Source organism: Stegastes partitus, unplaced genomic scaffold (genome assembly GCF_000690725.1).
Source record: "Stegastes partitus isolate 25-593 unplaced genomic scaffold, Stegastes_partitus-1.0.2 Scaffold266, whole genome shotgun sequence".
In the NCBI taxonomy this organism is placed as follows: Eukaryota; Metazoa; Chordata; class Actinopteri; family Pomacentridae; genus Stegastes; species Stegastes partitus.
Genome location: NW_007577997.1, coordinates 353,089 through 377,939, shown reverse-complemented (window position 1 = coordinate 377,939; position 24,851 = coordinate 353,089). Strand labels below are relative to the sequence as shown.

The window sequence follows — 24,851 nt, the reverse complement described above, 5'->3', positions numbered from 1 at the left end:
TTACTTTCAGTATCACTCTGTATTGTTTAATAGATTTTTTAAAAATTGCGTACCATACATACGTAGCACATTGTTTTTTAAGCAAATATATATTATACTTTCAGTTTGATAAACGGTTACAGTCTGTACAATCATCTCTTGTGTCTACTAAATACGATTCTTTATTTTTTTACAGTGAAATCATGAATATATCATATAAAATAACTTCATGATAAGGATTGCTTATTAGTCTTACAAACTTGTCAAATGTTTCTCTGGCACAAACATAAGTGATTTTCTGAATACTGTTTTTGAAATGAGGATGTTAACTTCAGAAGCAGCGAAAACATTGTAAAAGCAGTAGTAGCAAACATAGCAGAAGTAAAGTGAATCAGGATCGTGAAGATTTTAACAGAGGCATGTCATTAAGTGTTAGTTTTGGCAAATACAGAATTAATTTCGGATACTTAAAACAATCATTCAACCATTTGCTGTGGAGCTGTTGTCTAGCTTTTTTAACACTTGAAGCTTAATTTCAAAGCAGAGAAGCTACTATTACAGCACAGAACATGTTCCATCTCTTTATTTCACTTTTGGCATTCCACTCCATTGATTAAACGTCCAAAAATCCAACCAATCCTCAATGCATAACTTGCTTAAGAAACGACTTTCTGCATTACTTTTATTTACTTTTCCGCATATCCTTGTGAAAGGCTGTAAACTTATCTTGATATGTCTGAGCACAATTTACAGACGTTCATGACGCTTCCTCAAAACCTGTCCCAGGCATTTTCAGAAATCTGAAGAAAAATCTGTTGAAAATATTTGAAGGAAATATTAATAATCCAACAAAATGCTAGAAAAAATCCTTATCTACATTCAAAATAATCAGCAGTGGTTTGTGATGGCACTGTGGTGAACGCAGCTGTATGCAGCATCGCACTGTATCAGGACTTCAGAAGGAACAGTGCTGCTCAGTGGGAAGGAATGCAAATTTCCTGCAGCTGCAAATAGTTGCGGAACAAAAAAGTCCATTCTTTGCATCTGAAACAGTATCATCAGCATTCATTCTTTCCTCTCAAGTGATGCGTGTGAAAAAACACTCTCCAAGTCTCTGTGCAACACACACAGACACACATGCAGGGAGGTGAAGTGAGAAACCACATAATGTCCCTCCCATCACCTCTCTCCTGGGAAACACAGTGAACATGCAGGCCTTACTAAACCAGGTCTGGGAGTGTGATGGGTGATTGGACAGTAAAATTATTATTAGCTGGTCTCTTAAGAGTCCCAGTGGACGTGTGCAAGCAGTCAGTGAGGAAGTCAAACCGGTGCCACGTAATTCCCAGGAAAAGTCCCAAAAGCACGAGTCCGTTCTGACGTACCTACAGAAAACAGAGCACATATAGTGGTCACACAACAGAAACAGACAAATTTGGGAGTATATTATATTTTTATTTATAAAAAACAAACAGTTTAAGTTAATTGAGTCAGTGCTACCTGCACTGCATCATGATGTCCACTAGAGGGAGTACTGACCCTGCAGAATATTTTAAGTTTGCCATAATGGCATTAAAATACTTAATTGCCTTGTCATTTAAGATCATGTCATGTAAATTTTATTTTCTTATTTTTGTGTTTTCGATACTGTAGAGCAATGATAGCCTCCCATTGAGTTCTCACCACTATTCCACAAACACCTGTCACTAACTGATAGACCATTAGTTTAGAAAAGTGTAAACTTAAAGAGCCCAAATTTACAGGTTTATAATTACATTTTTGGGTTCTACTAAAATATGTTTACACGTCTGAAGAAAAAGAAAAACACTATTTTTTATTACTGCTCTAATACTTAGCTCCTGTCACTTTAAGACATCCCCTGCTGAAAAACTTAGCACTGTGGGCTTTGTAAGTTTGCAGACCTTTCACATGTACAAAAAAACAGCCATATAACAAACTAAAGGAAAGTAAAAACCCAAAAATGTATAATTCGTCCTATTTAGGTTAAAAAAAAAAATAGTGACAAAACAAATGTGGATGCTTTTAAACAGGACACAAGCATTTAATGAAAGGTTTAAGGTACTAAGAAAAGAAATGTCATCTCTCTTTGCATAATGTCCTTCTTCACTCTTGTGTTTCTACAATAACTACACTAAAGAAGTATACACTGAAAATAGCACTTTCTGATCATCTTTAAATAAAATGACAAAACAAAATTCCTTACCTACAAACCAGCCATCATCACATTTCTCCATCACTTGCACAATGTCTCCTTCTCTGAGCTCCAACTCATCTGAATTCTGCGGTTTGTAGTTGTAAACAGCTTTATATCTAAAATTGAGAACACGGGCAAAACAAACAAATCGTCTGAACCACAAATTCACTTCAGCTTCAACACTTGGTCTGCACTGTGATGGTGTGAATAAATAAAAACATTTAAATTTCGAGGCTTACGGTTGGCGTTGCACCACCGTCGAACCAGGGCTGCTTGGTGCTCGTGTTTGCGGCAGGGAGTTGACATGTGGATTAGACGGAGTAGCCTGGTTTGGTATTGCACCCTGGGAAAAATAGAAACCTCATGTCAGGCATTATGAAATGAGAAATGATGAGCTACATTCCTGTCGGCACAAACAATAACACCACGGGTGTGGACATGCTGTGACTTTCTCAGGGAGGCAGTGAGCGCAGACCTGTGAGGGGTCAGTGTATCTGGGAGTGTTCGCTGTGGAAGCTCCAGCTCTTTGTACGGACGCTGTCGACTGAGTGGAAGGTGAAACCGTTCTAGGTGTGGAGTTCTGGTTAGCTGAGTGTGTCCCAGCCCAGTGGCTGTTCTGGTTGGTGGGTGAGGCAGTTTTGGAGGTGCTGTGGGGCGTACGATTAGCCGTTTCCTTTAATGTGAGTGTCTGGGTGGGGGAGCGTGAATTTGGGCTGCCGAATCGAACAGGTGAAGACGGCATCACGGGGGAGTGCTCGGGTTTGGGGCTCAGTGAAGTGGGCGTGAAAGGGGACAGCGGTGACCGCGGGCAGGGTGAGTGGAGTGGACGTCCTGGACTCTGGGTTCCAGGGGAGATGGGAGACATGGGGCCAGGTGAGTAGTCATCCGTGGAGTATTTTGTACGGGGCATCTTGTTGACCTGGACGTAATTGGCGGGAAAGATGCCGCTCCGATTTGTTCCTGAGATCCTGCCTTCCAGCCACTTATCATCAACACGTCTGGTTATGTTGATCACCTCACCCTAAAGAACAGAACAGAATGTATATGTTAGATGTTACACTGTGAGCAACCGATTGATCGATGAAGTCTGTTGAGGCTGGCTTTGTGGAGAGAAGGATGCTACACAAGCTGCTCAACATCATGAATAAACACTGCACACCCACTCACCCAACCTACTGGTCAGACTACAGAGCGTCCTCAGTAGGAGGCTCCTTCAACTCCGCTGCAATAAAAACCTGAGAGGAGGTCATTCCTGCCCACTGCAATAGCCATTTACAATGACTCCTCAAAAGGATGCTCCCTCTTTCAGTGGCAATGCACATTTTGTATTCAGTTTTGCAGTTTGTTTGTTTTTTAGAATTATTTTTATCCAATGTAGTAGTAAAATACATATAGCCAGTAGTACGATATATATGATAGAAAATGAAGCACATTCAGTTATTTCTAACTGTTACTAAGTTTTGCTAATCTGTTTTCAAAGGAATAGTTTGGGCAATAGGTTTATTGCCTTGCCATTGATTGTTGCATTAAATTTGAAGATCAAAACCAGTCAGATAAGTGTACAGTAAGGCTGCCAGCTAGCTGGACTCAAAACAGTTTTTGCATCCAGTCAAGAATAGACTGGCCCCATATAACAACAAGAACTTTAGATACTTCAGGTTTTGAGCAGATCAAATAAACAACACACGACCAGTTAATTAGTGAGTTTTTGTGGTGCAGGTACAGAGTTTTGTCCATTGTCCAGACTTTATTCTGGGAAAATATAACCAGCAGCTCAGTATTTACCAAACAGGCATGATGCCAGTACCAATCTTCTCATTTAACTCTTGGCAAGAAAGAAAAGAGCTTGGAATGTTTCCCAAATTGTGAATCTATCTTCAAATGCCAGTAAGATTTCCAGCCATAGACTAGCTTAATGTGTTTCGATACAAAACTGTAAAGTGATTTAAAATGGACAGCATCGTCCTCTCTGTTACCGCTCCAGTTCATAGCTCAGATCTTTCCTTGTGTAGAAACAAACAGTGACACATACAGAACATGATCCACTCACTTTACGAAAAGAAAGTTCAACAGGTAGATCTGCGTTGAAGTTATACAGAGCCACAGCTTCCCCGTAGTCCAACACCTGAAGGGTGGGAGACTTTATAGGTGTCGGCTTCTCTGTAGGAGGCAGAATCTATGAAGGGCAGAGGAGTTTTTAGCAAGTATCACATGGAGTTATAAAATAAGCACAGTCCAGACAAATGGCTTTGAGACATAAGTTTTACCTCTACATAAGTTGTAGGGAAAATGCCGGCTCTTCCGTGATGCTCTCCTTCAAACCAGTTGGCGTCTACCTGCCTGTGGATGTAAACAATGTCGCCTTTCTGCAGCGTGAGCTCCCTAAAGAGAGTAAAACGGATGAGGAGACACACAAAAGCAAGATTCTTTTATCAGAAGAGAATTCAGACTTCAGATTTAATGTAAAGCTTCAAAATCTGATATTCTATATTGTTTTCTTTTTGTTACATGAATGACAATGCAAGAAAAGAAATATTTCTTATATAAGCTCACAGTGTAACTCACTTGGGTGATTGAGCCTGGAAATTGAATTTGGCTCGTGCTGCTTTCATCTGAAAAAACAAACCAATCATTCAGGGTTTTGGGACGATTTGTACCGATTCAGTTATTGTGAAGAATTTAGAATCTCTTCAGATCACAAAAACAAAATGCCACAACTTAAAACCACATAACTGAAGGTATTTGGTGCGAGTTTGTAGCCTTTAAGATGACACGAAAGTCATAGAAACCTACCTTCTTCTCCTCTTTTTTAGACGGCAGCTCCATGGTTTCATTTGCAGGAGAAAGACGTTCTACTGTGGATCAAAGTAAAGGCACAAAGGCATGAGTGGAGTACATGCACTCTTTTGTTCAGCAGTTGTTGTTTTTGTATGTGTTGCCATGTAGAAGCAATGATTGCTTTAACAACTACACATGTTCAAAAAGGGATCGTGAGTTTCCAGGAAAAACAATTGGATCAAGCTAATCTTTAATCAGGTCTTCCGAGGTTCACTTCCTATTTTTGTGGGCTTCCTCCCCACCCAGTCAGAGCGGTTTGTAAAGGAAAATACTGCAAAGACTTCCCATGTTCGCTCAGCCTACTCTAACAAGTGAAACACCAGAACAGGAGACAGTGTAGGTAATGAAAGAGAATCATGAGACCATCAGAATTTAATATATTAGAGCTTTTATTAAATATATACTCCCTGAACAAATAAGCGGCCTGTTCTCTGAAAGTGGATGTCTTTTAGTTGGACAGTGGATAGAAGAAAGAAGATCGGAATAGTTTGAAATAGAAAATAAATTTCAATAAATATTTATTATCAAAGTCTTTGCACAGATTGTGAGAAAACCTCAGTGTGCATGTGTGTTACTGGGCCAAAAGGGAATATATTCTGTGTTTACCATATGTTGGAGCAGATGCTGATGGTGTGCCAAAAGAGCGATGGACAGGCTGCTTTGATGCTGATGAATTGCTGAAAAAAGTGGAGAAAATATCAGCGTTTTGCATTTATATTACCATCACTGTGTCTCCCAACCGGGGCGAAGAGTTTCTAATGACTTCAAAGGAAATAAAAACTGAAGTACACACAGCCGAATGCAGCTGGGAAACTGTGTGTGGCGTTTCCCTGCAGATTTACTGTACAGAACATCTGTTTACAGCTGGTTCTCATACACTGGACAGAGATGAGACAAATAATCAGACAGCTAGAAGGGCGAGCAGATGATACTGTGTGACTCTTTGTTGTCCTTGAGCGGAAAAAATCTGGTTTCAATTTAAGTGTGAGGCTTCAACTGTCTCTACAGCCTTTGACACTCCCATCATGATCAGAATCACAAGTCTGTGTGTTTTGGGGTTAAGAATTAGTCCAAAACCCAAAGCTTCCTGACTGGCTTCCTCTGAACTCATCTGCATATTTTCAGACAGTGTAGTTTTGTGTTCAAGTGTTTGCAGCTGGACCCCCAAAGCTAAACAACACGTCCAGATAACAGAAAAGCAGTATTAAACTGACAGATTCCTGCTGCTGTATGTTTTAAATTTACACGTCCTCAGCAAAACCCCCTCACACTGGAAAAGGTCACAACCCATGAACTCAACTTCGCAATCAACAGCGAGAATTCTCCAGGAAGGAATTACACACATGGTGAGAAATGTGGAATGCTGTCTGCTGTTTGAACCAACAAATACTGTACTTGATCTCGTTAAAGTAACAGCTTCCTCGCAGTGTGTCCTGCACAGAAAGTCACCTGATCCAGGTACCTTGCAAAGTATTAATGGTTGCTCTGTGTGGGTTTCCTGAAGCAGCAGGAAAGAAAGAGGCAGATACTATAAAGCAATGATGCAACATCAAAGTGGATTAAGAGGAGGGACGTTACACTCAGAGGAGGTCTGTTAGGAAGTGGCTGACCCTGGATTTTCTATTAACCTGTCCTTGGTGTGAGTCCATGATGAAACCCACAAAGTGAAAATAAAGTCACTTTAAGAAAAGCTAAACATCCAGTGCATCAATAACGTAATGTATAGCTACTTTCACTACATTCTCAAACAGTCTGACACATTGTTTATCTATGGGAACTGTAAATGTTCACTTGTTTGCAATAGTACCATGAACAGAAAAAACACTATAACACCTGGATCTACTTTAAACAGTCTTGTTGGTATAAATTGCTTCTATTTCAGTACAAGGGTAGATCTGAGTAAAATACACACTTACATAAATACAAATATATCGTGCATTAGATACATACACTGCAATACAGACAAATCTATCTAAATAAATGCATCTCAGATTATAAAAATGAGGTTTAAAGGTCAGTAAACTATCATCAGAAGCAGTTAAATAGCATTTGTAGTAATTACATTGATAGCTGCCCTCTCTGTGACCATGTCACAGCACTAATGTTGTCGCTGACTAACCTGTAGTTTGCAGTGCCGGTCTTTGGAGCAGTTCCTGGATCCCTGCCTCTATCCTCCTGCAAGCAGAGTGAACATTAAACGCTGTCTGCTCCCCGCAGCCACTCAGCCTTCTGTTTCTCACAACAACTCACACAAAGTTGGAGGAAATCTCACAACAACTCAGACAAAGTGGAGGTGCTGACCACTCCCAAAGGAGCAAGAAATCCCCTGGGTCCTATCCTCCTCGGGCTACAAACAACACCACTCATGATCTGTCTGAGCTGTCTGTGATTCCAAGCAAATTACAGCCTATGAAGCTGATTCAATCACACAGGAATCAGGAAAAGCATGAGAATCCACTTTTTTTTTTTTTTTTTTGGCAAGTCACTGTGGACCTCTAAAGGAAAGTTCTAAATGATATTATCAAAAAATTTGATTTAAAGAAAACTGATTTGGAATTTTTTTTTTACATCATTTGCTGTGGGGGAATTTGCAGGCAGGTGATTAACAAAGCAGATCAATCCGGATGCAAGGCAGGCAGGCAATTCCCAGGCTGTCATCCAGGTCACAGAGGAATTTTTACAAAAATGTACGTGGTCAAAGCTAGCAAGCAGAGGAATCTCACTGACACGCAGCCTTCATTGGGAGTGTGGGGAGCAGGTGAAGGGGGCAGGTGGGGGATTCTGCTAGATTGAGAAGGGAGGAAGGGATGCTTCAGCAGAGAGAGTCAGGACGGGGGCTCAGTACCTCACCCCGGCCTTGACGCTGCTTCTTCTGGGAAAGTCTCCTCTCCAGGCCCTGAATCTCCGAGTCCAGCTCAGCCTCAAATCGACTCAGCTCAGATACCAGACTGGCCTGAGCCCGAGCAGTTATGGAGTTGGAATGTTAAGATTAAAACACTGATACACAGGCGGATTTTTGGACCTAATGATGTTTTCCTTTCTCAACTTTCAACTAAATTAAATGTTGACAGAGTGAATGTAAAAAGAAAGAAATGTCAGAAATGCTCACCTCGATTGAAGGAGACTTTGGTTTCTCCGACTGTTTCTTTGCAGACAGATAAGCCTGCAGACAGAGAAAAAAAAAAAACTTAAGAGAAGTTTTAACATTTTTACTGAACTTATCTTGTTCACGACTCTTCCATATAAGGCGGAATCAACCAGGAGCCACAGTGAAGCCTTAAAATCTCCATAATATGTGGTTATATGGCTGCTTAACTGTTATATTGTCTAATCATAATAACAACTTCTTGAATTTGGTGCTACTAAACCTTGCAGCCCAGGTTGGATGTTTTGTAATAATTGAGCATTAGTGTATTAATTATTTGAGTTCAGAATGTAAATTAAGTATAGCTGTTTTTATGGTTTTGGAGGAATGATGATGCAGCTTAACAATGAGGGCTAATCCAACCATTCTACCACGAGAAGTAAGCTCTACCTAAAGGCTGGCATGCATGGGTATTTTAATCTTATGAAAGTTATGTAACTTGGCACTTAACTGCCTTCACATAAAATGTGTAAACAAGAGTTGAGAAATGAAATGAACAGTCTGCTGCACTTAGACTTTTGATGAAGTAGCTCATTTGACAGCACAGAGGGCAGTTTAGCTTTTGTGGAAACAAAGACTCAAAATCTCATATTTTAGATTCCCTGCATACATGTTTTCAGGGGCAGACAGATCCAATTAAATAGGAAGTCAAAAATGTTATTAACATGCACTAGAGAGGATTCAAAATGCAGCTAAAGTCGATATAAAATTTATATCTTGTCACTTGGCCACATGCTGGATGCTGGCAGTGGTATAAACCTACATATTTCTTCTGTTATCTAGCTCAACTTTACCTCTTTCACCCTCATTTTTTTTTTTTTAACAAAGATTTAGCTTCACTAGCCGCTGATTGCATCAAACATGACTTTAAAAGGCTCTGATGATGAGAACCGCAGACGAATGCTCTATTTTTTTTTAGAAAATCTTGGCTGAACGTGTCTGTCTGAATGCCAGGTTTTCCTCTCAGCTGAGAGTCATTCTCACTGGAGACTAGTGAGGATGACTCGCTAGACTATAATGTCACTGTGTAGCGGCGCAACACCTGATATGGTCTGTGATCTGGTTTTCTAAAACGCCATCCAGGGGATACAACATTGGCCGCCGTCATAAAGAGGAAATGAAATAAGTCTCCATGCTGTGAGCCATTATACACCACAAGAGGTTAACACCATAATACGGATCACAAGACACCTCGGCTCCTGTGGGGGAGTGGAAACAAAGATTTCTTTTCTTCACGAGTGCAGACACAGGGCACAATATGCAGCAGATCTGGGACATTGTTGCAAGAGGCAATAAAAAAAAAAAAAAAACTGAGACACCTCTGTGTAACTCACCAGGGGTGTTTAAACACTGAGACACATACAGAGTATACAAAGGGCTGCACACTCAATTACAGCAGCACTAAGACAGTGCAGCATACACAAGATAATAAATTACAGCCCCAGTGGAGTCAAAGTGTCAACATCTCCCGCTTGTAAATCTCCAGCGTTCAGTACAAAACCCTATAGACACCAACATAAATACTTGGATCATGTCTTTTCTTGTCTGAAACGCAAAATGAATGAATGCCCTATGGTTCTTTGAATAAAAGAAGTGAGCACATCTGGTGGTAGGCAGCAGGTACTGTTCACTGTGGACTGACCACACTCACAAGTTATTAGATAGCTCGCGTGAGAAGATGAAATACGAGGACTTAGGCTGTAATCCTTAAAGAAAAGATGACCAACCTGCTGTTGAGCTGCACACTGGGAAAGCAGACTACACAAAGAATTCCAGTCATTAGAACCAACAACAATGCTGGATGAATCTGGCCAAACAATCACACAAGAGCTCTTTATACGCTGGAATGAGACTGGTATCAGAGCCTATTTTTAAACTACGGCTGCCGCTGAGGTCGTACCTGGCTGTGGCTTTCTGAGGTGGTGCTCTTTCCAGGCTCAAAGTCGAATATGCTCTTGGGCTGACGGTGCTGCTTTCCTGGGTCTGACAGCTTATCTACATCCTCGCTCCTGAAACATAACACCCCAACACACACACACACACACACACACACACACCATGGACAGCAACTTAATCATGGCTTCATTGTGAGCGCCTGTAACAACAAATCCAAACTTGTCCTTCCCGCACATTTTCTCTGCTCCGCTCTTGGCATGCGTTTTAGTTGGTATTCACGTAAGATGTCATCTGCAGTCTGGAAATAAATTCCTATTGGTGTGTGTTCCACTACTAGAAGTTGAAAAAAAGTCTAAATCAACAATACAATGAGTATATAAAAGTTAGTTTAGTTTAAAACAAACTGGGGCAAGTATAGCAAGAACAGTTTGACATTCTAGAAAACACACAGATTTCACTTTCCTACTGAAGGCAGCGATGGAGGATGTATTCAAATCCTTTATTGAAGTAAAAGTGTTAACTGTAACCTTAATCCTAACCACACTGTGAAAGTAGTGCACTACAAGCTAAAGTTTTGTTTTCAAAACCTTACTGAAGAAAAAGTTCCTAAGTAGCCTATCATCAGCTAGATTAACTATTAAAACGAGTCATTGTGCAGTAAACGGTCCCTGTAGGAGTTTTATTCTGATATACGATGTTTATAGTTATTGTTGATGCTGCATTAAGGTGTAGCTGCATCTTTATTGCTGCAGATGTTTATGTTTGAGAACATTTTAACTACTTTATATATTGTTGCATAGTTTAATCTACAGCAATGCATTATATTCTATAGGATCATCATATATTCGTAGCATCGCAGCCCTGAGAGACCCACCTAACTCTAAAAAATCAGCTTTTCATAAGCTCAGGAAAACAGCCCTGTTTTCATGGCAATACAGTTTAGGCTTTTAAAAGACTGTTATTAAATGGTTTATTGAACATGTGAAGAAGGAGAATATTCTTAGCCATTAAAAGAAGGCTTAATCTTACAGTCACCAAAATCAGAAATACGCGTTTTCACTGGACTGGAAGGATGTGGGGGGAAAATATGAATCTAACGAGCAATTAAAGGTGTTAGACGAATGTAGTTGAGTAAAAGCACAATGCTTTTCTCAGTGATATGATGGAGTTGTGTATAAAGTTACACAAAATAGTACAAATACCTTAAATGTGTGCTACTGTACAGTAATTGAATGCATGTGTTTAGTTACATTCCACCACTAGCAGAGAGTTTGATAGATAGATAGATTTACCTATAGTACCTTTAATGAGGAAGGAAGCTGGGATGCAGTTTCAGCAATTTAGCATAGCTTAGCATAGCTTAGCTTAGCTGAGCTCAAATACTGAAGACGGTGGTGAAATGCTTGCTACCTTTGTTCAAAAGTACTTCAAACTATCTTTAAAGAAGCTAATTAATTCACATATAATGTCTAGTTTCTTTAAACCTTTTTCACTGTGAGGTTGCCACTAAAAAGCCAGGTTAGCTGTTCCTCCTAGCTTACAGATGTGCGTTAAGCTAAGCTAAGCTAACTAACTGTCGCTTACATGTATTTAGAGAGGTGAAAATGGTACCAGTCGCTTTCAAGGCAGCAACTCACTACGTGTATTCACAAAAATGTGAAACTAGTATTTTATGTTTGATTTCTGCCTGAGGCCCTTCCTGTGTCCATGCTATGGGCCCCCAGTGAAAAAACATGCATGTCAGGTTGACTAAAGGCTTCATTAAATTGCTCAGAGGTGTAAAGAGAGTGACTGTCAATTTGTCTCAGTGGGATGTGCCTGCCTTCCTTCCAGTGCATATTAGTGTATGAAGACCCATCTATTGACCTCGAAGCATGAAACCAGTGCAAACTCACCAGTCTGGTAGAGCTCCATAAGGTGTTAGTCTGAACAGATCCTTGTCTGCTTCATTATTTTGCTCTGTGTTGGCAGATAACCGGAGCCCTGTGGATCAGTGCAGATCAGTGTTAAGTATAAACTGCTTATATAACCGTGCTGGACAACCATGAGGAATTTGGTGGATTCACTTACGTTCAGTTGACCACCGCTCTGAATCCTCCAGCTCAGGTTCTGGTAAAGAAAAGGATCAGTTTTAGACTTCATAACATTGTCGCACATGTACTTGTATTATAAACAGACACATTACTCACTTTATCTATTGTTTAAGGTGAACTTAATCGGCCTTCATTGTAAAAGAAGCTTTACATTAAAGGAAAAGTGTGTTAAAGTGTCAAAAATATGCAGAATGGGCCTTTTCAGAATGTTATATATTATCTATAATAATGAGTGTGTGTACCGATGCACCAACTTAAAGCTCTCTTTAAAATATGAAGTTTATTGTACACAACATGCAATAATTTCATAAAATGTTATGACCGTTCTACATGAGCAGCCGTAAAATTATAGTGTAGTTTTCAAAAACCAAATAGTGCTTGGCAGCGTAAATCAGTGTAACCTCAAGTTTAAATAGCTAGAAGCTTCCCTTGGCTGTATGTACTATTTAAAACTGTTTATTCCGGCGTCAATATAACTAACTCAGATCCTGCCCCTGTTATGCCAAAGCTCATCAGTAGCACCTCAGTGTGCTTGGGGAGAGTTATCAGGCGTCATAGCATGACAAATTACTCTAATGCATTTCTCTTCAGTGGTTTAAATTCTAATACTACTTCATAAGATAAAACAGCTGCAGAAATGTCGCAGAAAATGTTTTCAGAAATCTGCCACAAAACCATAACAGCACTGCAACGGTGCCTTTTACACATAAATAACAGGGAATGCGTCTCTATTATGCAACCCATAACAGAGATGAACGAGCAGCTACGTATGGGAGGGGCTGAGATAAGAAGCTGGATTATTGTCAAAGCTAGTGAAATAGAAATGATATAAGACTTTAGGGCTCTTTCATCATGTCTTATTTTGCCTCTGCAATAATCTGTTTGCTGGATCACCTCTTGGTAGCTGACACTCTGACAGACAGGAATTCACTCTGGAGCTGAGAGTGTGAGAAGACGAGGAGGAGGAGTGTCCTTACCCTCTGGCTTTTTGTGGATCTGTCTGAACATGCTCTTGTACCAGTCTCTGGGTTTGTTCACACTCTGGTGCAGGAAGAGAGGGGAAAGTAAACAAAGCTGGTGAATAATGTCATGGCAGACTACAATACATATACGATGCAGAAGTGTGTTTTTCTCACTGATCTGGAGGCGATGGGCATCCCGGTCTCATCCACTGGACCGATTCCTGAGAACTTGATCAACCTCTCCTCCCTGGTGGGAGTCCAGCTGCGTGGTAAAGTGGAGGAGCCCAGGACGCCATTGGACAGTCCACCTAAGTTACACACACATCATTACAGTGATGACCTTGTTTCAGTTTATTGCAGCACTGATGCTACAACATCACAGAAAGTCATTTCTTACTGTCACTTATGCTTACAATCCTTTTAGATCTAAACTCTTCTCTTTTAAAATAAAATACAACTTCTTCAGCTTTTCTAACTCCTCCAGCTCCAACCAGTTATTGGTCTTAAAAAGTTTTCTGTCAAGTAAATATATATGACAATTTTATTTTATTTTATTTTATTTTTTAAAGGCATCTCAGCAAAGTTTTGTGATGGAGTTTGTGTTGTGAAAAATTTTGACACCAAGATTACATTTTACTGAAGAAGTGTATTGGCTCCAAATAATGATTACAGACCTCCTTGATTACTAAAAATATGCATCAGTATGGGCTCTGAAGAAAAAAAAAAAAAGTCATGTCAATCAACCCCTAATAGACACATAACTGCAATAGTCTTGAACTTTTCTCTACACTTTAATTTCAATTTCTTAACCAAGACTCTTAAACTGACACTTAATTTACATTTTATTTTGTCACTTCAAATTTTAGCTACAAGCACACATTGATTTTCTTCTGGAAATTTCCAACCTCACATTCGTTTTAAAAAAGTGCAACATCCCACTCCTGTCATGCACAATGTTATTCTTTAAATACATTCAAATGTTTCCTAATAAATACCTTTTCCCTAACAATTTAGTTTGAGAATAACAGCAAAATCCTGATGTGATGCACAGATTTAAAAATTATCTTACCATACGACTGTGAGGGTCCATAGTACGATCCAAAGCTGGGAGTCCCTGGGCCTCCTCCGTTCACTTCTGACACCTTGAGTAGACCACACACGTATAAATCAGTTCACATGCAAACATTGCAGCATGTAAATGGAAACTGCAGCAGCAATGGCTTCAAAGCATGTCCACAGTTGGATCTATAGCATGTGATGCTTCATTTTTCCACAGGGAGGAGCACTTGTTTACTGAATTCCACTCCCTCAGCCTCAGTATTTTTTATTTCCTCAGCCTCAAGGCCGTTGCATACCTTGAACTCTCCAGATGGCAGCCTGGCAGAGCGATAAGGGCTCAAAGGAGGAGTCGGGAGTCCCGGGGAGATGACCACCTCGACGTTCAGGTCTGGAGAAGTTAGTATGTGCTGACTTGAAGAAACTCCGGGCTCTCGGAAAGCAATCCGAGAGCCATTCGGGTCATCGACCACTTCCGCACTTTGCTAAACACAGAGGAAATGAGAAATATGGATGCAAAAAAACAACAATGTGTGAACTTTGCTCCTGCCGTGTCCCTGTGTTAGCCCTGGGTAAACTACGCTCTCTATGGGAGGTCATGTGAACTTGTTAGTGGTGCAGCTATTCTCCAGAGAATAACTGGCCTCTGTGGGGGAGCCTGTGATGAAAAGGCCCCTAATTTATTTAAAGTACGAGCAGTGGGAAGTGGTGTTCCTCCCACTTCATCATCTCTCTTGCCTCAACTGCAGAAAGGCCTCATTCAAGGTGCGGAGTGGGGGCACTGAAACAGGAGAGGACCATTATGAGCCCATTAACTCCCCATTCACCAGTGCTCCCTTCTCTCCAGCCAGGGGGTGGAGCTGGGGCCACAGAGGTTGGGAAGGGGTCGTTGATGTCAACCTCAAAGTCCAGCAGGGCCGGCAGCCATCGTTCTGGTCTCTATAGTGATCTTTTAACTGTGTGGGCCCATCATGGTCAAGCTACCTCCACTGTTGGAGCACTATGTATTTGGATCAGGTGCTGTGTGGATTGCAGGGGTCATGGGAAAGCCCTTTGTGCCTCATGGAAACAGTTCGGCCGTTATCTGCACCAAAGGCATGTTGTTGTGACACTAGACTGGACTGACTCTTGTCACACTAATAAGTGTTATTCCTGGATTTTTTCCATGGAAATATGCTTATTAGCATTTGTTAAATAGCTGGAAATGTGAGCATTTGGCATTTTACCTGAGACTGCATGTGATCTGCTGTGATCCTTGTGTGACGGATATCAAATTCTTGTGCCCCGCATCAAAAGTATCTGCAAAGACATGACAAAAATTGTATGAAATTACACTTTTTCATGTTCATTTAACTGTTTTCCAAACAGCCATGTAAAGAATATAAACCACAGAATGCTTTATTCAGGATTCAGTTGACTTTTTGTGCCTTGCTTAATTAAAACTATAAGTGGCAGACTGCACATCTATGTTTTTTTTAGATCAGATAAGCAGTGTTGTCATATTGCAGTTTCATGACTGCGCAACCTTAAGGAAAAAGACATTAAAGCCCCTGAGAGCTTTGGTTTTTATTTTTAGTCTTTCTGTGAATCACCAAATAAGAAATAATAACAACTGAAGTTTTTTTTTCTTAGTCATCTATTTTACTGCTAACAACACTCCCACAACTGTCTGATTTAAGATCATTTTAAATGCACAGAAACAAGTGGCACAGACACAATCTGTCAAGACAATTCTAACTTAGGCCTTAAGGCTTTTTGGTGAATGAGTAAACAGGCTTAGTTTTTAGGTCAGTGTTGCATGTCTGTTTTTTTTCCCTCAGGAATTATCCAATCAGTGTCAAATATTTGTAATTAAGAAATTGTATCGTGGCAATTTTATTCGAAATTGTGTCCCTTCCAACCCTTTGAGTTATCAGTTGTGTCGGGTAGCACAAAGCCTCCCTGTCATAAATTCACATTTTACATCCAGGCAGACCTGACAGCTGTTCCATTATCCCATCCCACCAGTATTCCAAAGAGAGGGAAAGTTCGCGTCACCCATTTTTCCCTGTTACTAAGGAAAACCCACCCAAAACAATGTGTGTGACTCACATGTCTGCCTCATTCTTCCCAGTCATACAATGCCGTAATAAGCTGGACTTGGAGGGGGCTGGATGATGGAGAAGGTCGGCCACTGAAAGCGGAGACCGGCTTCTAATCAACTGCACCTCAGACTAACAGATTATTCCTGCTGTTTCAACATCAAAGGCATGTTGAGAATGAGGGGGAGGCCATTTCCGCTCCTGAATGAGGCAGGCACCTATAGCTACTAAATGGTCTATAATAACTGTGTAGACATAGAAACCGCAGCCTCTCCACATACCTACTGCCCTGACCTCTGCAATAGCAAGTAGTTAATTGATTCTAAACCTTTGTGCGCTCAGACTGAAGTCAAAGCCAGTCTTATCTTGGGGAAAAAAAAAAAACATAGCAGATAGTAGCTATTGAAGCAAACAATAAGGATTTTTCTGCTGTCAAAAGCAATGGCTTTGTTGCTTGATGAGAAAGGAATGACTGAGTGTGGGACAGACTACTACAGGCTGCAAGCAGCTCAACACAATTTGCACTAATGAGTTTTCCATGTGGCGCTTGCAGCTGAACATTAGAGTCTATAATCATTGTGGTGAAGACCAAGAAAACTGGAAGCACTCTGTGTCTCTGTGCACAAGGACAGGAGACAGCACAGAGCCCCTGCACTGATAGAATCAGCGTTCCAGTTAGCAGACAACAACGTCACTCATCTGAGTCATCATCTCCTAATAAACTGCGTTACATAACAGGAAAAAGATGGGAACCGGAGGATTGTGTCTGCAACAATACGGCTAATGCTTGAGCATGACAGATGAGCCATCATCAGCCATCACAGCCAGCTGATTATCCATCCGACAATAGGAAGCACTGCGAGCGGGCTCTGCTTACAAACAATGGCTTAAAGTAATCTCATTTACAGTGTGTTTGACATGCTGGTCTGTATTTACTCCTGAGCTGCCCTAAGCAGGCAGTGACTTACTTGAAAGGCCCATCCCACTGATGAACAAATAACTGGATGAGTAATTTTCAAGAGAACTTCCGAAGAGAAAACAAAGGAACTCTTTTTCTCCTCACTGCTGCCATTCAAATAGAAACCAGTCCATGACTGCTGCCTTCTGTCGTATTCATGCGTTTCACTTTGAGTGTTTCTTAAAAAATATTTACAAGTTAATGTAGAATGCAGTAAAAACACTCAACCAAATAAGTATCGCACCTCAATAAAGGTCCATAAGAGATCAACAACCTGACTTTTAGCTCCAAATCACTACATTAGATCCTACATGTTCCATAACACAACCAACAGCATCTTTCATGAGGCCTTTCCTGCCTCTTAAAGGAGGAATCTGCAATTCTTGGCATTGTTGTTATTTCGCTACTCAGCATATGTACATAGTTAGCATTCACCAGATTTGCCATCCCGCTCACTCCCACTGCTTCCCTCTGTCCTGTGCATGAGCAAAAATGTACACAAGCATGAACGTACACTGGACACACTGGAATAGTGTTGTGTGGATGAGCAAGAGTCACTTTGTTTGTTTCCCATTTACAAAGCCAGCACTGTGGACACTGAATTTGATTTTTGCAGCACGCACGCACATGGATAGACAGCAGATCGTGAGGAGATATGCACTGAATTCAACAAAAATTATATTGTATTAGAACACTGGCTGTCAGATAACAGTTTCAAGCCCAAGTTAAGAAATCTCCATTGTTCTTTTTTTTTATATTTCATAAGGTTACAACCAGAGAAAACTATACAGCTGTGTGCAGACACTTTGTTATTGCCCCATGCTGGATTGTTGGTCATTTTTCAATAAACTAATACAATCTTAATTTCCCATAATGTTATTAGAAGTATGGGCCACTTTTTGTTTTCACTAAATTATTACATGGCTGACATTGGAGCTCAGTCCACTCAGAAGCAGAAGGGCTCAAGTATCCTACTTCAATCGAAGCAGCTTCCTGATGAGTAAACTCATGTCATAACAGTGGCTGCATCTCATTCCTCTGGGGAGCAAAATCCAACACAGAAATCCTCCAGCAGCACTCGCATTCCCCCTTCGAGAGCACCAAACACAATCCTACCTAAAAAGGAAAAATCTGTGTTGATATCAAGCGAGAAAATCCCTGTCCAAAAGTCTGGCTCTCCTTGGGTTTGCTCTGAACGCCCAGTGCATTCTTATGTAATTACTGACACTCAGCACAGGAGGCAGCTACAACATTTCACATTAAGGCAGAGTTTTAGAATTGTTGGTGTCTGAGCGCATAGATGCTATCTTTGTAGAATTATGTGAATGTTATAGCCCACGTATTTACAAGCTGAACCTCCTGCCAGGTGAGAGGTCCATTATCACTGCTGGATCAGATTTGGGTTGGGAGAAAAACAGAGCCATAAAAGGCCCATGTGCATCTCAGACGAAGGTATGATGTCCTGCTTTAGAAATGCTTTCCCAACACCAGGATTTCATATTAGCAAGCTTGCTGAGAATGTATCGCTTCTGATTTACTCTTGGTTTACATTCAGTCCAGCACAGGGCTAAGTGAGGATGCATGAAATGAGAATCAGGGGATTTTGGTATGAAAAATTTCTGCCTCTGTCCCCAGGAAGCTCATCCGGTCTCACAAAAACCACTGAGCCAGATGTGAAACTCGAACTGTATACAAATCCAAAAAACAGAAGTCCATACAGCTCTGTCAACTATAATACATTTTCTTTTAAATGTGTTCTTATGTACTTAACAAGTCACTTGAGTGGAGCAGAAGGATTACTTCTCCTTTATTACCAAAGGGAGTGAATGAAAAACCCAACTATTATCTGAAGTTGCTGAGCCAGAGCAGACCTGCTCAGCAGCTACGAGGTCAGTGAACTTCACCACACCCCTGTGATTCCTGTGAATCACAATAGCCAGTAATAGCAGCACAACAGTAATGCAATAGTAACACTTCTGCAAAAGAAAAAAGACAAACCCATACGTCATATACTTCTCATTCATTACCACAGAGACGCCTACTGATGACAAGAAAACACTCATTAGTCATCAAACTTCCCAAATTTCTCGATATTCCACTGAAGGATGCGACCGGTTCTGTCTGAGAAGACGCTGACCTTTGGTGACCTCCGTCTCCACCACACACAGAGAGAGGTTGTGGCATTGTTCTCACTCAAAACAAGGCTGTCAAGGTGACCACACATGCTCTAATGAAAAACTGCCACAGCGCTGACCCATGAACTCCTGTGATCCCTGCCAGGAAAACGTAAATCAGGGAGAATGATGGACTTTAATAAAACAAATAAAACAGTCAACTTGTGAATGGATCTCCATTCATTAGCACAAGACTTGTCCTCGGTGTCTGTGTGGAGGCTGGAGAGCAGAGTTAATCATTGACAAAGTGGGAACTGTTCCAGATCCAAGTCCTGCTCATATACATAAAGAAAACCAGCAAGAATATAAGCTAAAGGTGCTCATTTCATTAGGCTGACTTGCATTTCATTTCATCTTAGGCGCTCTTAAACACACAATCTTCAAAAAGCTTTGAGTCATCCTGACCCTCTAATGAAGTGTTTATTTCCTGAACATTATTGAGGCCACAGCTCTGAATCGACATAAAGGTAAAATCTTATCACCAGTTTGCACGTACACAACGTCACTGCCGTCCAACAGGTTGCATAACAGCGTTGTAAAAACCAAAGAAAATCCTGCCTTAAATAGTGGTGAGATGGTAATTACAAGCACATTTGCTAAGTAAATAAAACAGGCATTTATTTCTAAACACATGGAATGAGTCACTGTGCAGCTACGTGAGCCGTCGGTCCAGAGAGGTTGATCACACAACCACGCTGCCCTTCTGCAACTCAGCAGATGTGCACACGGAGCCCATACAAGGTCCTGGAGCTGCAAGTTTATGATATGCAGTTATTGGGGGGATACACACATTTATCAGGAGGGAAGTGTTTCACCTCCTTGTATGGTGCTCCTCCAGTCTGAGCAACAGGAGGAGTCTGCGTGCTTCTTGTCAATGGAGATGGCAGTGTGCTCCCAGGAGAAGATAAATCACAACCTCCCACTCCAAGAGGAGCCCGACACCGAGTCCAAGTAGTTTAGTTTTTATCTGATTTGTTCTTACAACAAACACGCCTCACATCACTCAAGGTAATTCCTTATTTGAGCGTGTGCAAAGTCTATCGGATCCAAGCATGAGAAAACGCACTCTCAGTGCGCGCTAACTAGAGAAAAATGTCACAAATCCTCATGCCTGTCATTTTGCATCTTCAGAGCTGAGCACTGCCTGGTGGGTATGAGCTCTGACAGCTGAACCCTCACTGATATCACAATGGGAATCAGAGCCAGCTGTGGAAATCACCCCGACGGCAAGGATAGCCTCCAGTGATGCCTGGACAGTCCAGGGGCCATTAGGTTTGATTTCTGTGGCAGGACTGGAAAGTATTCTGACAGAATGGAGCTCACCTGGCAGTTGCCAGCAAACACTTACCCACTGGGCAGAGCAATGAGGGATGACATGTTGGAAAACAAAACCCACAGCGCTCTCTCTCTCTGTGCTCCAGCTGTAAGTCCAGCTGTTCTTTCCTGCACTTGCTCAAATGTTATCTGCTTCAACAGCAGAACTGCACAGATTACATGAGTTAACTTGTTTTCACACACTCTGTAAAGACACTGCACCCCAGAGCAGCATGTACTAATCCCTGAGCAGTCAGACGGGTTACTCAGCCTTAAAAAAGACACACTTGCAACACAGTCGATCAGACATACGTTTCTATACAGCCACAGTGCTTCTTTAAATCCCAGCTCCCGCGGGAACGAGTGTACTCACCTTCAAAGTGGCACCAACAAGTGAACTCACGCCTCTTTCTGTCGGCCTGCGTGAAAACCACGCTGCAGACCTTCACTGCACTTTCTCTGTCTGACTCTTGAAACTAGCAGGATACAATCTCTCTCTCTCTCTCTCTCTCTCTCTCTCTCCCTTCCCATGCCTCGCTCTGCCTGCCTTCACGAAGGACTTCCCGGTTGACAGGCATCGCCATAGCAACCCACTCCAGCCCCCGTTCAAAAGGCACCCTGCTCTTGGCTTGTCAGTTCGGGGCACCTCCTTCACTGAAGCAGCCCTATTGTTGTGATAAGGTGATATTTCACAGTGCAGGGTTAACCAAAGGGGAATGCAAATAGTTCATCACCTCCACCTCCCAGACAGACACTGCCCAGTGACTCCATGATGTCCCCTCCTAACTTTATCTCTCCCATGCCTTCCTCTCCCTTTGTGTGTGTGTGTGTGTGTGTGTGTGTGTGTGTGTGTGTGTGTGTGTGTGTGCGTGTGTGTCTTTATATGTGTTCGAGTGTGTGTGCAAAGGCCAGGTCTCTGGCTGGCCAAAGGCATGAAGGGAGAATAAGAGCTCTTTCTGTTCCTGCAGATCTGGAAGTGTTTCAGAGTCATTATTCTACGCCATGTAGTCAACCACTGACAGCACAAATCCTTCTGACTTTTCTCCCATGATCACACGCGGGCTCACACACACACACACACACACACACACAAGCAATACTTTCGGATGTCAAGGTTGAACCTCAGACCAAACAATGTTTCGTCCCTTTTTTCACGGCATATTATTCAAAGCAGGACACGTATTATGTGCACAGATAAGTCAGTCAAATTGCAGTTGGACGTCTGATCGAACCACAAGAAGCAACAACAGTCAAAAAAGAATGAACACATTCTTAAATCCCTGCACACAATTCCTGGTCAAATAAAACCAGGATTTCCAGTTTGTCCGCAGTTCTTGCCAACAGCGACAAACAGTGCAAAAACCTGAATTCTATCGCGCTGACAGGCTGCTTTTGGCGCTGGCTGTGCAGCAGGTATACTGAGTTACAAGGTCCACGTCGCAGGTCACCTGCTGACAAACACAATCCACTTTCACACGCACAATGTGTTCTGGCAATAAACTGAAGGCAGGACAAAGAATAACATCTACCAGGGTCTACTCAGTGGTCCGTCCATTTGTTTAAATGTGCATGTCTCTGTGTATGTGCTCGCCAACTTCAACTTGAAACTGAAGGACTCAGCTCTTTTTAATAATTCAGTGGTCTGGCCTGGTAGAGCAAAACTCCGGGCAGATATCCACTTACTGAGCCTGTCCTCCTCACAGGGTTGTTTTTGCCAAACGGTTGAGCCGCTAAACCTGAGTGGCAGACTGGGCAGTGCAGGCTTTCTAGCGGAGCCTCCCCTGATAATCTGCATCCCACCGGAGCAGACTTTCACCCTGCTGTGACCACATCTGATACCCTGCCACTCTGCAGCCAAATGAGGTAATCACGCAAGAGGCAATTGCAGGTTTGGCTCGGGACTCGACACCTCTCTCACACTGGATCCTTGTTCCCTGTGTCTCTTCGCTAAACAGACACAAGAGTTCCTCATTCCCCACTCTGTTTTGTTTGAGATAATCAGAACTGGAAGGAAGATGTGTGATCTTTTTTTTTTTTTTTTGCTTCCGTCTTTCACTGCAGTGGACGGATTCCAGCAGACCTTTTACTACCCTGTAAAGACCAACCACTGCCCTTTCACACGGTGCCAGTATGTTACTACAGAAGCTCATTAAAAGGATGACAGCCAAGGATTCCAGTGAGGGAATAAACCATGACATAAATGGGTTATATAATCAAAAAATGACAGCTCATCATTGAACTGCCAGCTTGTGAGGAAACAAGACATAACAAGTCTATGAAATCACAAGCTGAAGTTCTTGTAAGATGATGAAACAACTGGAGAGATATGAGCTGACAGGTAAACAAGCACTGCCATGCTGGTGGAGGACTGATAAGGAACCTCTGGACACTGCTGCATGAGTCATTCATACTGCAGGTTGTGCTCTGAGGAAGCTCCTGTGGTATGTCTCTGGGAATAAACACAAAACATGCGGGTTTATTTTAGCAGTAAACAACATTTTTGTGTCCCAGGACTCCTGGTCACATTGTTGGCTGACGGGGACAAACATGTCTAATAAACTCATAAATCGTCAGAGATTCTCATGGTTCTTGCTGCTTATTTTCAGAATTTAGGTTTAAAAAATATATATCTGAGCACATTTGTAACATGGAAACAGACACACACACTAAAATATCCCAACAAGCAACGCCACCACAGGAGGCAGCTTTTGAATGGAGGTCTGGTGACAGAACCACAGAGAGTAAAACAGCGGCTTGTGCTGTCATAAAGTCTTGCTCGTGTACTCCCTTTGCCATATAACTGCTTCCCGGTTGCTCAACAACTGCGCTGAACAAAACTGAAAGCTGTTTGATAAACAGAGTGATGAATGGGACCGACGCAGACAATCCTTCTCCAATGTGAATTTAAATAAAAACTAATCAAACAATCGCACAACAGCTACAGAGACTGGGAAAAAAAAAAAAAGAAAAGAAAAGCAAACTCCCTTTCGTTTGCATTGTGAATATTCACTTTGTTGTGACACCAAGCCCGGTGAGAAGTGGAGGCACAAGTTGTTCGGTACTTACAGGCGAGTGCAGGCTGAGCAGTGAGGTCTCTTCAGTACAGAAGGAGAGAGGAAGTGAATGGAAAAGAAGGAGGGAACCACCGCTGCTCTTCTTTCTCTCTCTCTCCCTCCCTCTTTCTCTTTCTAAGGCCAACAGGGTGTCTTTTATCTTCGGTGAATGATTCAGCGTGGGTCTGGATGTTTGACTGGGTGTCCGTAGGCGTGTGCATACGTGTGTGTGCGTTTGGTTTGTGTGTGTGTGTGTGTGTGTGTGTGTGCACTTTAAAACTCATCAGGGGCTCAGTAATAGTTTCCATCCACAGCTGGAAATAATAGAGATTCCCATCCAGGCACAGGCTCAGTGGAACCTCCCTCTAGTGTTTTACGTTCAAGGGAGGAAGAGACAATTTCCAACTCAATAAATAGGCCTGAGTGGCGCACATGTTGGAATAGCATCGTCTAATTTGCTGTCTTAAAAATGTCACATTTACAGCAAGCCCAAAAGACACCTCTTCTAAGATCCATGTGAACTCAGGTGACCTGCACACCTGTTACCTTGCGAGGTCTATGTGTGCATCCAGGAGGTATTTCTCAGTGAATTCCAAGTGCAAATGCATTCACACATACATGCTAAAGCCCCTGCATGTGCAAACAGTGAATAAGTGTCAGTGTTTCCATGTTCTGTTCCAGTACCAGGCCCGACTTACCCACCCTGTATGAGAAAAACCATGAGGGCAAAGCCAAGAGTAGGAGTGCCACCACTTTCCACAGCGTGATCCTACAGATCAGCTGCATTTCTGTGCAAGTGCGAAGCTTCCGTCGAGCTCACGAGGGGTTTTATCTGTCGTGCTTTCACTCCCAAGTTTCCTTCGCCGTGAGAAATTAGCCCACAGGCGCCTGGAGGATTCCTGCACCCAGAGTTCAGGAGCAGCTCAGCTCTGCCATCCAAGATAAATATTTAACAGGTTGGCTGTGAGATCACAAACCAAAGGTCGCACCTTTGTCTTTTTCTCTGGAGTCCGTCCTCCCTGATAGGAGACAACCATGTTACCCAACAACTCCTTGATTATTTTTCCCCCAGATGCACGGTACAGAT

General features: G+C 42.0%; 1 protein-coding gene across 5 annotated transcripts; it reads right to left on the bottom strand.

Moving 5' to 3' along the window:
• Positions 1-23,859, bottom strand: sorbs3 (sorbin and SH3 domain containing 3). 5 transcript variants are annotated; one of them, XM_008282300.1, is made up of 21 exons: positions 23,778-23,859; positions 15,411-15,483; positions 14,484-14,669; positions 14,198-14,270; positions 13,303-13,436; positions 13,144-13,207; positions 12,144-12,182; positions 11,969-12,056; positions 10,078-10,186; positions 8,142-8,195; positions 7,878-7,985; positions 7,152-7,207; positions 5,639-5,709; positions 4,988-5,049; positions 4,760-4,806; positions 4,462-4,576; positions 4,245-4,370; positions 2,670-3,215; positions 2,434-2,537; positions 2,204-2,310; positions 1-1,364 (listed from the first exon to the last, which is right to left on the bottom strand). In XM_008282300.1, the coding sequence occupies exons 2-21, from the start codon at positions 15,420-15,422 to the stop codon at positions 1,303-1,305; spliced, it is 2,163 nt and encodes a 720-aa protein (XP_008280522.1). In that variant the 5' UTR covers positions 15,423-15,483; positions 23,778-23,859; the 3' UTR covers positions 1-1,302. The 5 variants fall into 5 exon arrangements, with proteins under 5 accessions (XP_008280522.1, XP_008280524.1, XP_008280527.1 ...); XM_008282302.1 differs by having other exon boundaries at positions 1-791; XM_008282305.1 differs by having other exon boundaries at positions 3,114-3,215.
• Positions 23,860-24,851: the final 992 nt, after the last annotated feature.